This window comes from Hippocampus bargibanti, linkage group LG04 (assembly GCF_051943395.1).
Source record: "Hippocampus bargibanti isolate YZ-2025 linkage group LG04, ASM5194339v1, whole genome shotgun sequence".
NCBI lineage: Eukaryota > Metazoa > Chordata > Actinopteri > Syngnathiformes > Syngnathidae > Hippocampus > Hippocampus bargibanti.
The window spans coordinates 10,673,422-10,690,830 of record NC_142737.1 but is presented as its reverse complement, the minus strand read 5'-3'; the positions used below and the strand labels follow the sequence as shown (position 1 = coordinate 10,690,830).

Here is a 17,409-nt window from a genome sequence, read left to right as displayed (position 1 = left end):
TATAACTCCATACCCATATAATTTAGGAATTAACTCTTTTTTTTCTGATGAACGAAGAGAGTCTACGGTTTATTACACTGCATTGAATGTTTATGTAGTCCTAAAACTCAATATTCTATGGGCCCTGGAATTCGAGTGACAATGACAAAAACCCTGGCACTGGAGTGGACACATTTTTGCACATGTCTAGCAGTGAATGAGTTAATAAACAAATCAGGATAATGATATAATATATTATAATGATATTGAAAAAAAAATACTTTTTTGGGATGCCGTCCACTTTTTAGTCATTCTGCAGAAACTAGGAAGTGTGCTGCTAACATACTGATGCACACATTCATTTGTTTCCACACAAATTAACATACTGTGTGAAGATTGCACAACAAAATCGTTATAAGTCTCGCCGTGATTCCTGTTAGGCTACACTATAGCACACATTGGCGACCCTCCATCAAAGAGTAGCCAGCATCGACAAATGAAGCATGAGATCGTTTTACAGACAGTTGCCTAATTCCACAAACGCTCAAGCCTGATCAATCTCATGCTCGCTAATTAGCCGGCGAAGAGCTACTCCACTGTTCTTCACAAGAAGGAACAGATTTACTACAAAGACCAAGGCTAAAGTAATTGCTCCTACGCAGTGTGAGTGTTTGCCTATGCTTCTTTATAACTTCCCTCAGCAGCGAGCGTCTTATTGTGCAATTGAGCCTTTACCCCACTCTCTGGACGGATTAAAAACATCAGACAGCCAGGCGGTTGTTTTTGCTGTGATTTATTTCATTTTCATCCTCTGGAATCTTTTATGTGGCGGCAAACAGACGGCGGGTTCATCGGCACCCACAGGTCTGGGCCCCGCGGCAGCCTGCTCTACCATGTGGTAGCCTCGAACCATTTACACACTTCTCATACGTAAAAAGTGTCTGTTTCCATTCTGCTGCCCATATGTCCGCACACATAAATGAAGCTATCCGGCACAGCGAAGCACTTGTCGCCATTGCTTTCATGTACCATCATTATGCAAATACTGACCTCTTAGGGGCATCAATCCACTAAGGCTAAGTAGCCCGCCAAATGACGCACTGTTGTTAAGCACACGCTCTTTTGAATATACGTATATTTTTACTACTTCATGTTGTAGTTTAACGATGAAGTCCGCAGATGGCGCTACACCAGGATGAAGGAGTGCTACAACCTGTTAGAAATCTGTATAGCAATAGTTAAACACCTCTAGAATTTGCTCTGCTATTCTATAATATGTTAATAGATTATTTTCTCATCCCCTTTATATATCAGTCCTGACCTCCAACCAAGGGTACCTGTTGTTAATGACCATGTGAGCATGATGAGTACTAAAACTGCTCAATAATACACAAGAAATACATAAATAAAAATCAGACTTAGTTTTGGGTGTTTATGCATAGATCTCTGAATAGTGCAATATACATAGCTAACTAATAAATTACAGTATTTGGAAATGAAAAAAATAATAAGGGTCAACCAAGCAGCTGAAATAATCAACTTTTTTTCCATTTTGCTTCTGAATTATGATGTTTGACATATCTGCATTTGAACTCTTTAAATGTTTCTTCATGAATTGATATTTTTGGAGACTCTCTATCATTGACTTAAAACCAGAAACACAGAATTGGTCATCCATTGAAGCAATTGACAGATTTGTACTTAACGTGATATAACTTGACATGAGCATCTAGACTGGCCATGACACATAAAGTTAACCATTTGACCTATGCAACCACAACATCTCATCTTTGATTTCACGTTTGTCTCCGTAAGTAGGTGCTTGGTCCTTGCATGTTTGCCACCTCATATGTCCAGTAGCCAGCTGGCTGATAATTCTGAAAGGGGCTGTGGATTTTATGGCATGGCATCGCATCAAAGACTCAGGCCGTAAAATTGTTTTACAAGCTCTCGAAGGTGAGACGCCTGCAAAGGGGAAGTGCTGTCAAGAGCGGCTTCTCTTTTCAAACCATCTCACCTTCTCAGTGTAAAGATATCATATAGCTAGCATGCTACTTGATCCTGTAACCAAAGAAAATTGGATACCAGGTGTCCTCCACAGCTTTTAGACCTTAGCTACACCCATACAGTCAAATGAGATAGATTACAAAAACTAAATCAGACATTCTGCCTTTCATTTCATCATTTTTTTAACAGCAAAGAATGATATTCACACGCGTCTGATTGGTGATGAGATAAATGAGTTGACCAAGATGTTACAAATAGCTTTTTTTTTCACTATGAACTTTAATGTTAGACACCATGCCTAAATACAACCAAAACAACAAACTCAAGAGACTAAAAATGACCGCACAAAACAGCTCATTTTATTTTTGTCAACTTCTTTACTCCTTTCCATCTGCAGGCCTGGCAGTTGTGCTGGCAGTCCATCAATGGAGAGGTACAAGGTGTCCAATGAGTTCCCCGACGACACTCTTAACTTTATCAAGATGCATCCGCTGATGGATGAGGCGGTGCCTTCAATTGCCAACCGGCCCTGGTTCCTCAAAACAATGGTTCGGTAAGTAATACACACTCCAAAGCTTGTTGTCAACCACTTTGGAGCAGTGCAATCATTAAGGTGAAGTGCCACTCTGAGATCAGAGTCATTAAAATGCAGCGGCGCTAAAACCACGCGGCCAGCTGGTGACCTGTTTTAACTGTTATGTGCCGAAATTTTCTCTTATCTTCCAACAAGATCTCCAAGTGAAATAAAAAGTCAGTCAATGGTCTGTGTATCCATTGCGTTGAGTGAAATGCGGTTCAAACACAATTATTTTGAGTCAAAATAACTACGGAATGGATGGGTAGCAAGAGCTAGCTAGCTCGCTAGCCCACTAGCGAGCTAGTTTTGGGGTGTGGGGGGAGATAAATCACACTTTTTTTCAACCACCTATCACTGGTACACAAAGAAAAAAGCAAAACATACTTGTGGAATTATACTTGGAGTGTTCACTGGCCCAAAGTCAGAAGATTTTGAGCAAGTGCTACTGGACACTTAATGTGCAATATTTGCTTTGATCTCTTTGGTGTTTTGATGGACAACCAGTGGTTGTCAAGACAATGCCAGTCTTTCATAAAACAAACAAAAAGGTTTACTTCTATTCATATTGTGACCATGATTGAGATCTGAAGAAAATGTTTGGCTTTCAACTGCTATAATTTTGTGGACAGGACTCCAGCCTTAACCTGCTATACTCTTTGGAACTGTTCACCAGGATTATAAAGGGAGACATTTGCAAACCATGTGAACAAAGTTTGAAGGTGTTTCTAGCCAACTAAATTCAAAGACAATTTACTATTATTTTGGTGTATTTGAATCTCTCCAAAGCCAAGGCATTCTTCATGATTTTTACCCTCTATATTTTCTATACAGCAGTACTTATGCATAGCACACATCTTTTTTGTTTTTCAATTCTGATTGAATTGCTGAAGTGCTTGGCAGACCTTTGACAAGTCTCAGCAGTGGTAGTGGCAGAGAGTAGATGAGCTACATAAAGAATTCTTCCTGGCTTTTTACAAGTTATCATCATCCTCGTTGCACATCTTACAGCGGTCTGACCTACATACTGCCACGGCTCAGTTTAGAAGACGAGCACTTATCATCAAGGTTAGAACTGCCAGTCTCTTTTCATCAATGCACCGTGATGAAAACACACATAATTGTCTGGTTTTATATAATAGCTGTGTTTTTCATTAAAAATGATGCTACACACAAAGTGTAGCTTCGCATGCTAGTTAAAAGCCTTATGTAAGATGAAAAAAATAATAAGCGCCATTGAGGCATCTAGAGGGAGCGGAACGGGGTCTTTTATGATCTGCCTGTCTCCGTTTGTAGAATACTAGTTTTATGACCAAGAAGTCAACCGAAAACATGTGCGACATCATCCACTTTTTTGGGTCCTGCAACCTCTGATTGCTGAGGGCAATGAATCAACGAGTTTGAAGATACTACAAGAAGTCTTGTAAAGATAACATCCTTAATCCATCCTTGAGACTGCCTTGTTTCTCTCAAATCAAATCCAAACAATGCTGACTTTGGCTCCCCCGCAGATTCTTTACCACATCTAAACCGCATTTGCTGATATTGTTGATTTGATTACGAGCTCCAAGGAGTTTAAGGGGATATTTTGAGCAAAGGCGCGGACGACAAGGTTAAAAGGGAGGTGACCTTTTAAAGAGTCAATTGTAAAATGAGGTTATTATAGCTAATGCCTGAAATAAATTTCCCCCTTGTTTTATATTTTCTTAATAGTGCAGAGCCCACTATTAAGTCTACATTCCGTTCTACCAAATTGGGAATGTTGCTGCTATTTATTTATTTATTTATTTATTTATTTATTTATTTATTTATTTGTGCCAGGAGAAAGGCAAAATGCAATTGAGCCTACATCGACACAAATACACACCATTAGATATTTAACTCATTCACTGCCATTTCCAAATTTATTCGGGAATTGAAAATATGACAGAGCGCAATTCCCAAATTAGTTCGGGTTTTGTTTTTTCTTTCCTGGGATAAAGCGCTGGCCACAGACATTTTTACCTTCCACAAGGGGGCAACATTTTCCTTTTTTTCCATGTTAGCGCCTTGTTCCAGCTTCAGCTGTTGTTAAAGTGCTATATAAACCAATATCTATGTATTGCATTGAATTGTGGACAGCCAACCTCATTTTAAGCACAAATAACTCCAGACCCATACAATTTAGGAATTAACTCATTCTTCCTGATGAAAGAAGAGAGTCTAAGGTTTCTAGCGCCGCATTGAATATTTATGTAGTCCTGAAATGCAATATTCTGTGGGTCCTGGAGTTCAAGTTACAATGACAACAACCCTGGCACTGAAGTAGACACATATTTGCACATTGTCTGGCAGTGAATTAGTTAATATATTACTATAATTATGATTACTTTATGGCCATCAGCCATCAGGAAAAGAAGGATAGGGGTTGCTTATCACTCATCATTTTCAAAGCAAAGTCAATCACCAGGATTATTCAGGCCCTGCTAAAGCCAATCCTGCTTTTGATTTTAGAGCTGCCTGATGAAAGGCGCTCTGATTGATGTTGTGACCTTTGTGCAATGTTGCATGCTTTCATTTTGCTCGCGATAAATTAACCACACACAGCTAAGGGAAAGAGATCCAGAGGAAAGAGGTGAAAACCTGCAACTTTTATACTTGTTGTTCTTTATCACCATCTGTGACTTGTACAGAATTAGCGTTGTTTTACTGGTGCAGAAAATGACTCAGTCCTTGATTTAGGCAATGGTAAAACTGTGATCCTGTATCGGGTTTTAAGGCAGAACACACTGTATTTTGTACTGCTACTTTATTTTACTCTATGGCACCAAAATAGCGAGATTATCATGGATCGAAGCTGTGCGATGAGGCTTCTTTGATTCTAGCTAGGGCGTTATGTCACTGTGACATTTTCTCCTCGCTCTATATCGACCTATCTCTATAACACATGGCACACATATCTCGTTGAAACCAGAGTTCTGATTATCCAGTCACACATTGTCGCATGAGCTAAGCGGAGCCTTCAAATGTGACTTTGTTTTGGCTTTTCTATTGTACAGTCATGGAATCATATTTTGTTGATTCAAATTTTGGGCTGATCGTGGTTGACTTAGTTTTACTCATGAGCCTATGTGACTTAACCTTCTTCCTTGCTTACATTATTGTGACCATCAGGGCAAAAAGTGATTTCAAGTGATTTGTTTCGATTTTTTTTCCCACGATGCAAATAAAAAATGAATTTAGATAAAAGTCATCAACCGAGCAGAGAAAGTCAAACAGGTGTCGGTATTTTGTGTTTCAGCTATCGCCTGACGCGCATTGTGGTGGACAGTGAAGCGGGTCCCTACAAGAACAACACTGTGGTTTTTTTGGGATCTGAGAAAGGTATCATCCTCAAGTTCCTCGCAAAGATGAACAACGGCTTCCTAAACGACAGCTTGTTCCTGGAGGAACTCAACGTCTACAATCCTGACAAGTATGTTTCCCTCCAGCTATTAAGACAATAAACTTTTAATATATGTACATATACGGGCCATAATATATTTTTATTTCATACACAATATCTTACACCCACCAACCTAACTTCTGCAGTCAGTCAAGCCAATGGCTGCTCTATCATTTGAGAAAGAGTTTTATCAGGTTACACTCGACCAAACCACAGAACCCAAATTAAAGACATCAAGCCTGAGGCCCTGGATAACGTAGTTCTGCGGTTGCTGACCACATTGGAGCTGGGCTCCTCCAAAATTTATGGCTGATTAAAGGAAACACACATGCATACACTCACGTTGAGGTCTGCGTTTGTCTTCAGAGGGGGCCCGGTGAGCTTGTCGAAAACAAGATGAGGCTGCCAGTTCAGGCACAGATGAGAGTGCGTTGAGTGAAGAGTCATTTTGCATTTTGCCGCATGAAAATTAACTGCGGCCACATTTCTGACCATGCCAAGGCAAATTTTAGTGGTGGGGTTAATAGACGCGGGTGAATGAGCAGCGGTACCAACAGAGTGGGGGAAAAAAATAACAGAGTTGAAAATCAACGGAGGTCATTGAAAGAATAGTCTTTGTTATACACTGCAATGATATTTGAACCAAACCCACCCATTTAATTCATTCTTAACAGTCAACGTATGTTTAGCTGTCAAGTGAAGACACCCTGAATAAAGCAAATACCGGAAAAGGCACTACTTCAACTAAATGGTCAAGGTCGAACAGGGATCTCAATAGGAGGCATCCTAAACAAATTGATCTGTGTCCTTTGACTGAAATGTATGACGTGCTAGCAAAGATATAGGGGAGTCTTACAATGTAGCTGCAAAATCGTTCTGCTGGATATGCTGGCTCACTGGCCAACTAGGTCTCAATGCCGAAAACTATTACAGTATTTTCCGGTGTATTTTCCTTCTTGAAGAAGTGACATAAACAGCGTTAGAAACCGTACACTCCTCTTTCATCAGAAAACAAAAGCTAATCCAGAACACAAACATAACTCCAGGCTCTACGGTAGCCCCTTATAATATGGTGTGCCTAATATATCTAAAACATTTTTAAACATGCCATTCATTGAAGGTTTATAGTCCGATGTGACTTATATATGGAAAAAGCTTGAAAATACACCCTTCCTTCGTGGCGCGCCTTATTTTCCGGTGCGCCTTATACACCGAAAAATATGGTACCCTTTGTCAACATTTGTCCAGCTCATCTGTGTAAGCTCTCAGTCGTACAGGAGTGGTCCATCAATGAAAAGGTTTCTTCAGCCGTCATCTGTACTTCTTTGAAGGTGTCGGAAGTTTTGCTTCTTATCCTAAACGAGGGCCTAAACTACCAGGAAGACTTAAGTTTGCTGACAAAGTTTCTTGGATAAGAAGCGAAACGTCCGACACCTTCAAAGAAGTACAGATGACGGCTGAAGAAACCTTTTCATCGATTTGTCCAGCTCTGCAACATTTTACTTGGGATTGTTCCTTCTCAGTCCAACTGCGACCACGTAAAAGGAAAAGATTAAAAATGGTATCCAATTTCCTGACATTGGTCCGAGATATTATTTTTGTCATCTATCCATGTCAGCTACATATGGTGAAAGGCAGATCAAATGCTCACGCTCATTCTCTTTCTCTCTTGAGAGACACTTTTAGTGATCTCAAGCGGAGTGTGCTTGTGGACAAAAGGCCGCATTGCATGGAAAAATATATGCTTTTCAAAATAGCTACGTTCGTGCAGACATGGTATTAGACAGCTGAGACGGCGGGGTGGTGGTGATGGTGGTGGTGAGGGGTGGTATGGACTTGACAAGGGGGAGCTTTCAAGGTCGCCGCTGTTTGTTTCCCAACATACTGTGGCCATGTGACGTGCCTTATGGAGGGGATGAAGGGCAAAGCCCTGCCTCCTTCCTTCTCTCCTTTCCGCGTCTCTTTCCTGTATCGCCCTCTTTCTCTCGGCACACCGCTCCCCAGCTAGCTGAGCAGCGGTCGGCCGTCGGCCATCTGGCATCACTCGAGTACAGTAAGTGACTTTGCCCGCATTCTACCCTCTGGCTGGCGTGAGCTGGATCAGCACGCGTCCGATTGCCAAGCATTACCCAGTATGGATGGACTCTAAGCTCTAATTGAGAATGTTAATGCGGCACCGAAGCACAGCAAAGAGGGGAGGATTAATCCCGGGATGCCGAGAGCAATGGATGGGGAGTAGGGAAGGAAAGAAAGATACCGGGCACACCCAAAGGGATTACAGTGCGGTCCTATGGGGGCCGGGCAGACAAAGACTGACTGGGGACAGAGGAACTGGATGGTGGGCAAAGTGGATTGTGTTAGAGGGTTTTACACTTAAGTGCAGTGTTACTGCTGACTGCTCACCGTGCGTGGCCATCTGTTCTATCTATATCTCCCTGTTCTTTCTCCCACTCTGCCCCTCCTGAACTCGTGATCTTCACTCCGGCATTATCTCATCAACCTCTGCCTCGTCTTAATCCCATCCACATTTTTAAAAACGAAATCTACTTTTGCCACTAAACAACAAATGTCAATATTCTAAAGATCCTGTAAAGTCAGATTTCTTTTTCTTTTCTAAGACATGAAAAGATGAAGAACCGGTCCTACATTGCAGAGTGTGGATGGCCCAAGTGTGAGACACCCTTCGACAGAAAGCGAGAGGCAGAAAGAAAGAGAAAGAGAAAGAGCGAGAGAGAGATTTATCGAGAGAGAGAGAGAGAGAGAGAGAGAGAGAGAGAGAGTGAGAGGAAGAGAGGGAAAGAGAGAGAGGAGAGAGAGAGAGAGAGAGAGGGAAAGAGAGAGGGAGAGAGAAAAAGAGAGAGGGGGAAAGAGGGAGAGGGAGAGATAGAAAGTGAGAGAGGGGAGAGAGACAGAGGAAGAGAGAGAAAGTGAGAGAGACAGAGAGGGAGAGAGAGACTGAGAGAGACAAACAGACAGACAGAGCGAGAGAGAGAAATGAGAGAGAGAAGCAGACAGACAGACAGAGCGAGAGAGAGACAGAGAAAGAGAGAGAAAACGAGAGAGAGAGAGAGAGAGAGAGAGAGAGAGAGAGAGAGAGAGAGAGAGAGAGAGAGAGAGAGATAGAGAGAGACATAACACACAGCAATAATTTTTTTAAACAAGATTCTTATGAGCCAGATCCATCCTGACTATGACAAATCCAATCAGTTTCATCATCCTTCCATCTGCTCTTTTGTCATCCTATAGGTGCAGCATAGATGGCGTGGAGGACAAGCGCATTGTCAGCATACAGATCGATGCTAAGGGTCACTCCCTGTGGGTGGCGTTCACTTCCTGCGTGGTCAAAGTGCCCCTGTCTCGCTGCGAAAGGCACGGAAGATGCAAGAAGTGTGTTTAATAGCCATGATGGCCGAAAACGTCACCTCCATTGAACCTCCCCTCTCTGCTACTGTTTCTTGTACTGCACAGATGAATGTCTTTTGTATGTCAAACAGGTCCTGTATCGCCTCCAGAGACCCTTACTGCGGTTGGGTGTCAGAAGGAGCATGCCGCCAAGTGATTGATACCAAGTAAGTCACACAATTTAATCACCTATGAGAGTGACGAAGGATTCCTGTTGAGCTTTAGTGCATCCTGTTGCAATTCACTGTCCTATCTGTGTTTCTCTGAGTAGTCCACCTTCCTCTCTTGTTCCAAAAAGGTGGATTTACATTAACTCATTCACTGTGTGTTCATTCCAGTGTCAGGATTTTTGTCATTTTCACTTGAATTCCAGGACACACAGAATATTGCGTTACAGGACTACATAAACATTCAATACGGCGCTAGAAACCTTAGACTCTCTTCTTTCATCAGGAAAAGGAGTTAACCCCTAAATTATATGGGATTGGAGTTATTTGAGCATGAAATGAGGGTGGCTGTCCAAAATACAATGCAATACATATATATTGGTTTATATCGCACTTTAACAAGGGTTAACCCGGAACAAAATGCTAACATGGAAAAAGGGAAATGCTGTTCCCTTGTGGAAAAAAAACATTGCCAGAGGCCATGGCCAGGACTTTATCAGCACCCAAGCATGAAAAAAACAAAACCCAAACACATTTGGGAATGGCGCTCCACGTCATATTTCCAATTCCCGAATACATTTGTGAATGATAGTGAAAGAGTTAAATTGAAATTTTTGATTTAGAATTTTAAAAAAGAAATTCAAACGTTTTAATGTCAACGTCACACGATTAGCGAAGTGCAACTTGTTTGCTTCTCTTTGGATCATCTTGCTTACCCGGAGGCCATGGTCAGGGCTTTATCGGCACCCAAGCATGAAAAACAAAACATGAACGAATTCGGGTATGGCGCTGTACGTCATATTTCCAATTCCCAAATAAATTTGGTAATCGCAGTGAATTAATTAGTCGTTAATTAATTAATAGATTAATTGTTCATAGGTGTGAATGTGAGTGTGAAAATGTTTTTTTTTTTCCAAAAATACGCCCTACCCTCACCGAAAGTCAGCTAGTGTAGTTTTCACCATGGGGGCCCAAGTTCTATCTGCAAAAGCCCCTTTTGATCAATTTTGGAGGTCTCCTTCACCCAAAACACCTGATTGAAATAATCAGCTTATCAGTATACTTTGCATAAATTTGAATCGGGCGTGTTGGAGGGGGGAAACACCTAAAACCGTCTAGATCGGACTCTGGAAGACCAGACTAGGGCACCCCTGGTCTACAGGTTACCCATAACCCGAATTAGGGCCGATGAATCAACATTACATTTTGAGGTCAATTGAATTTGACGAAGTTTTCGGCCCAGTTTGTACAATAAGCTTTCGCAGATTGAAATCCTCAATCCATTCCAGCCCTCATGAGTAAATTCTAAATTCTTGAAACAAATCCGACCTTATTAAAATTGATGGTTGGATCGAAATGTTTTCTCTTCATAAATTATTCATTAAACTTGCAAAGAGAGTTGAAAATTGTAGAAAATTGATCTATCTGAGGTTAACTCCATCTCGCGTCCGGTGCCAGCTGGGATTTTGCTCCAGCTCCTCACAAGTGGTGCGTGTAATAGATGTATGGAAATCATTTAAAATTAATACGGGGGTAGAAAGTTATATTTGGAAGGAATACTTGTGCTGTCAACTTGCTTTAGTTGGAATTTTCGGTTTAACAAGTATTTTGGTCCAGTGAATTTGAATATAATCCTTGCTTTATGGAAAGGCCATACGAGTGTTTTACAACTTTTCCAATCCAACGTTCCGCCTTCTTTGTAATGCCCGGTAGCCTTCATCTCTGGATTTGACGTGTCTGTGAGCTTTCTAATTTTATGGTGTATGAGGGCAATTTCCCTCCACTGCAAAGGCGGTTGTAGGGTCGAATGGAAGGAAAGAATTGGAAGCCGCCTGGCCAAAGTTTGGCTGCTTAGCCCGAGCAACACTTGATGGTCACACTCGCTGTAATTTTGCGGTGGTCGCTGGGACACAGCATGATTCTACTCTCCGAAGCTTTGTAGTGGGAAAAAAAAAACTTTTTACACATGAAGTCATAACATAAGGATCGGCGCTCCGTTGGCCATTTGACATTGAATGAATGTGATGCCTGCGTTGGAAAATGATTTGTCTTGTGTGCCAAGGCTACCAAAGGCGTTCATGAACGCACACAAAAAATAACACCCATGTTATTATTTTGCCGAGCCGATGGAGACTTCTGTTTGAATGAGCCGACACCGGGCCGGTAAATGGCGTGCACGGAACGGCCTATCTCCCCTGCAACATATCTATTGTTACCATTGAGCTGCGAAAAGATGGCGTTGCTGTTATTTGCCATGCTGTAAGAAAAAAAAAGGAAACAAGGCAGGTGATGAAATGTCAAAGTAAACCTGCTGCAATGCTTCCTACCCCTATTAAAGAAAGCCATAGCTCTGCCTCGAGCAATTTTTGGTGTCTTCAAAACATTATGGGGACAATTGTGTGTGAAAAAAAAGATGAGAATCACAGTTGCAATGTGCTGGCTTTTCTTTTTCACTCCCTGCTGAAAAATCTCCGTCGGGTGCAAGGCTTCAGCCTCTGGTGTGAAGGCGTTTGTTTGATTGCATACAACAGAGCTCACCAACAACAGCAACGAGCAATCATTGCTGGGTCTCATCATATTCTATCTTTGATTCTTGAAAGCTTTCTCTCAACATGATGCCCCTGGCCGGTTGTTGCTAGTTAAAGAGGACAACCCTTGATAGGTTTTTGACTCTCTTGTTTCACACTGCAAAAAAAAATCTGAACATTGGTAATGGTGGTATTAATGCTGATGAGGAAATTACTGTTGTGGTTGTGAGTCGATGAAATAACCTTTATTGGTCCCACAATGGAGAAATTCACAATTGACAGCAGCAAAGTTATGAGAGGAAGAAGAAATGAAAAAGAAGTCGAAGAACAATACAATACAATGTGATACATTGGATTGGATTTACCTTCATTAGTCTCACAGTTGAGAATTTTACATTTCACAGCAGCAAAGTTATGAAAGGAAGAGGAAAGGAAAGAAAGAAGTAGAAAAACAAAATACAGGAGCTGCTGTAAAGGCAGCCACTCTTGCGGCGCCATCTTGAAGTCAAAAGAAACAAAAACTAAATCAAAAATAATATGACAAACCAAAGACAATGTGACAACACAAAGACAGAGAGAATCGTTCATTCTTAAGAATTTTATGTACCCTCTTTGTTACATGAAGCAGTTCTAGATGAAAGAGGTGAGAGTCAAAGCGTCTTTTTCACCAGTGGATCAAGGACGTAACGGTGGAATGTATACATATTGATTTATATAGCACTTTAACAGCAGCTGAAACTGTGCGCTTAACATGGATAGCTATCATATAAAGGAAATAAAGCAGTTACAAAGATAGTAGAAAGCACCACAAAGTAAAACCAAGATCAAGTTGGAATCATGCTGAATCGAATGCCAAAGAGTATACGTGAGTTTTGAAACAGGTTTTAAAGATGGGCAGCAAGTGGGCTTGCTGAATGTTCAGTGGCAGGTCATTCCAGAGAGTCGGACCAGCAACGGAAAAGGGTCGATCCCCTCCGAGACTTCGATTAGTTTTTGATCTTATAATATCTGGTCCGCAGACCTGAGACGCCGGGAAGGTGTGTAAGGGTGGATAAGGTCTGAGAGGTAGGGAGGAGCGAGGCTATTTACATATTTGAAAACAAATAAGATCTTGAAGATAACTCCAAAATGTATAGGGAACCAGCGAAGGGATGCCAGAGTAGGAGTTATATGCTCCCTCTTATGGGTACCAGTCAAGGGGCGAGCAGCAGCATTCTGGACCAGCTGGAGACACTTCATGGATGATTGGCTGACTCCAAAGTAAAGTGCAATACAGTAACCTGGTCGAGATGGGACAAAGGCATGAATTACTGCTTCAAGCTGCTCATTGAGAAAGGAGAGGTTTTAGTTTAGCCAGCTGCCTCAAATGATATAAGGTGGATTTAACGACAGCACCTATTTGTTGGTCAAGTTTAAAGGACAACCGACACAATTTTTTTGTTTCCTAACTGACATCAGAAAAACGGTTTATAGCATCTAAAATACCCAAAACACGCAGACTGATATTTTTAGTCAAATGCAAAACACCAATATAAATGACTTAAAAAGTGTCCCAAAACTGCCACAAAATGAGCTTGGAACTGGGCAGATTCAGAAAGTCCCGCCCCCTTGTTCGTGACGTCACCATTGGTCACACACTGCATTGCTCCAGAATCAAAACAATGGCTTCAGAGAGTTCAGATTTGGAGAAGATGCTTTCTTGTTACTCATCCAGTTATGAATATGATTCAAATAGTTCTGAAGAGGAAAGCGTAAATGTTTGCAATTGATTAAAGAATTCTTTCCGTGTCAATTCGAGCTGTCTGGACTGCAATGTAGCGCCCAGAAAATGCACAAGATGGCGCACAAGCTTCGTTGGAAATGGGCTGATTTGTCCACTGGGAATTTGTGTAAACTTACACCTTTTTTATGCTTGTTACCGCAATTGGCTGTGACACACAACGATTCACCATCGCATTATTTATATAGTTTTCCTTCTAATTTTGCGATCAACACGGTGTTTTCAGATGAAAAAAAGTACCCAAACTGCATTGTGTCTCGCTTTCTCGGTCACGGGCGTTCCTGATATGACGTCACGTCAGGCATCGTCACCAACTCGAAAACAAGACTTCCTGAATATTCAGCGCGAGTCTTAAAATGCAAAATATAGCTATATGCAGTGAAATCTTTGTGAAATACGCTCAGTAGAAGTCATTTGATGTGATTTTACAAATTATGGACACAACTTGTCCGAAGGCGTCGGTTGTTCTTTAAGCCCCGAATCACAATTTCCACCAGTTGACCATTGAAAATCTGTTTGTTGTCGACAGTGAAATTATTCGTACTGTATACTTGCTTCCTTTTGACATTTTTTCAGATGAGATTTGGTTTGGTTGGCGGTGGCGGGGGGGCCAGCAAGCGGCTCTTCATGCAGTAATTGTAAGCAGGGGCGGGTGTGGAAGATGAGAGGCGGGAGGAAGATTGTGAGACGCTGTCACGCGTGACTGTGATATTGCTTGACAGTTGGTCCGCTCTGTTTCACAGATCTCCTGCCTGCTCGGTGGTCTTTCAGGCAGAAAACGGGTCTGTGTGCAGATTGTAGCAGAAAATAGCATCTCCAAAAAACCTGGCTGGCCTTACCAACCTTTTAACTTTTTCTGTGTCATGTGAGGGCTTGGCTACACCTCAGCGCACTGCCCTTGGCCCATGTCATTGGGACTCATATATGGACTTGTTGTGGATGGAGAAGAGAAAGTAAAGTACTGGTAGTTGAAAGCTGTAGTTGGGTAAAAGTTAGCGGATCTTAACACAGCATAACTTTGGAAGAAGTTAACGTCACCTTGTAGAATATTACTTCGGTAAAAAACTAAAAGTATCGGATCTCAATTGAAGTTTGGGATTTGAGTTGGTTTTTTAATTAGCGTGTTTGCACACTTTAAAGGACAACCGACGTCCCCGTACAAGTTGTGTCCATAATTTGTAAAATTGCTTCAAATGACTTCTACTGAGCGTATTTTACAAAGATTCCACCGCATATAGCTATATTTTACGTTTTAAGACTCGCGCTGAATATTCTGGAAGTCTTGTTTTTGAGTTGGTGACGAGTCCTCACCCTACGTCACTGAAGGAACGCCCCTAACCGAGAAAGGACATACCTTGCATCACCTCAATGCATTTTGCGGTACTTTGTTTGGTCTGAAAAGTTCGTGTTGATGCGTGTTGATGGCGAAATTAGAAGGAAAACATAAATAACGCGATGGTGAATCGTTGTGTGTTGCGTCAAAACTTCTACAGAGTATTTGTCGATTTTAATTGGCTCTCGAATTATCTGCAATGAAAGGGGCGGCTGTACAAAAGGCAAATGCTGCCCCCTCGTGACCACAGCTTCATTCGCACCCGCCCCTACAAGAAAAGAAAAACAAAACCCGAACAAATTCGGGTATGGCGCTCCATGTCATGCTTTTCAATTCCCGAATATATTTGGGAATGGCAGTGAATGGTTAAATTGTGGCGCATGAGCATTAAAATGTTCTTCACCTGATTTTGTCAGCTTGTTGATGCGCTTTGGTGTCGTCTCTCTCTAAATAAAATAAAAAAATTAGTTGACACCCCCATACTTAGTTTATATTTTTATTTTAGCCTGCATACTCCCTTCATCATAACCCCCATGTCTTGACACCTTCAGGGTGCCTGCTAGGTATCCTTTGATGACGTTCCAGTTCAAGGCCTCCTGCAGGCTTCGCCGAAGGAGTCTTAGAAATCTGCCAAAGTTAGAATGATGCTTTTGTTGTTGTTTTCCCGAAACGACGTGACTCCTATCGCACCGGCCTCTTGGCCCTCTTCCCACTGCTGACCATGATGTCTCTGTTCCTTGCAGATCCGCCTTTGAGCAGGACGTGGAGCATGGTAACACAGATGGCCTGGGAGACTGCCAAAGTAAGCGGGACCTTTTTTTGCCCTTTCTCGTATCTATCCTTTTCTTCACTACCTTAGCCATCCCATGACACACATACACACACATTGTATGCTAACTCAGCCTCTATCCTCTGTTTCCATCTTCTCCGCTGTCACCTTTTCGCCTCCCCCCTCCCCACCTGTTCCACCCTCACAATCCTCTCTTTCAGCATCTTCCATCCATCTGCCCCCTTCTCTCTATCGTCCCGCACTTCACACCACTCCCCCGACTGCGTCTTTACTCCCCTCGGTCAGTCGAGTTCTATGCCCCTGTGGCGCCAATACTGTCTTCCTTCTTGCACGCTGTCACACAAACATTCAGTGCCACGGGAGGAGAAAGCATTCTGTTTCTGAATGCGCAGAAAAACAGGCCACAAGATTCGCTACCCAATTCGCCGGCCTGAGATACTGTAAAAATAAAAATAAAAATAAAAAACAATAACAATAATAATAATAATAATAATAATACATTTCACCTTTAAAGGGCAACTGACGTCACTTTTTTGTTTTTTAACTGACATCAGAAAAACGTTTTATAGCATCTAAAATACCCAAAACACGCAGTATGATATTTTTATTCAAATGCAAAACACCAATAAAAATGACAGTTCGTGACGTCAAGCCAAGACGTCTTGCATTGCTGGAGAATAAAAACAATGGCTTCAGATTCGGATAATATGCTTTCTTGTTACACATCCAGTTATGAATATGATTCAACTAGTTCTGAAGAGGAAAGCATACATGTTTGCAATCGATTAAAGAATTTATTCCGCGTCATTTTGAGGCAAATGGGCGGGGGGGAATGTCTCACCCAAAAAGAGGCAACAAAATGGCCACCGAGCTGTGAGGAATGAATCAGCCCGTTTCCACAGGCTGATAAATGATTTCCATGGAGCTTGGACTCCCTCTGCTGGCGGCTTTTGGATGTAACACACGGTTTTCCAAAAAAAAAACAGTACAGCAAAATACATTGACGTGATGAAAAGACGCTACAATGCGTCTTTTTTACGTCAGGAGACGGTCCTTTTCTGACGTCACGTGAGGACTCGTCACCAACTCAAAAACAAGACTTTCTGAATGTTCAGCGCGAGTCTTGAAACGTAAGATATAGCTATATGCGGTGGAATCTTATTAAAATACGGCCAGTAGAAGTCATTTGAAGCCATTTTACAAATTATGGACACAACTTGTCCGGAGACGTCGGTTGTCCTTTAAGTGCCTTTAAAAACTCTGCAGGTCACTTTACAGTCACAGGGTTCAGTTAGATAGCGAGCTAGCTAGCTAGTTATATAGCTAATAGATAGTCAGTTGGATAGCTAATGGATAGCAAATAGATAGCAAATAAATAAACATAGAGGCAAATAAATGAATTAATGCATGTTTGACAACGTGGAT

At 41.7% G+C, this 17,409-nt stretch overlaps 1 protein-coding gene across 4 annotated transcripts in view; it reads left to right on the top strand.

Annotated features, from left to right (window-relative positions):
- The window catches only part of sema6a (sema domain, transmembrane domain (TM), and cytoplasmic domain, (semaphorin) 6A), a 169,443-nt gene that overhangs the window by 118,338 nt on the left and 33,696 nt on the right, over positions 1–17,409 (top strand). For all 4 annotated transcript variants that reach the window (XM_088993961.1, XM_088993965.1, XM_088993963.1 and 1 more), the window contains exons 12-16: positions 2,384–2,539; positions 5,841–6,014; positions 9,231–9,371; positions 9,479–9,553; positions 15,938–15,996. In XM_088993961.1, coding sequence (XP_088850087.1) covers positions 2,384–2,539; positions 5,841–6,014; positions 9,231–9,371; positions 9,479–9,553; positions 15,938–15,996 — 605 coding nt within the window. The remainder of the gene's footprint in view (positions 1–2,383; positions 2,540–5,840; positions 6,015–9,230; positions 9,372–9,478; positions 9,554–15,937; positions 15,997–17,409) is intronic.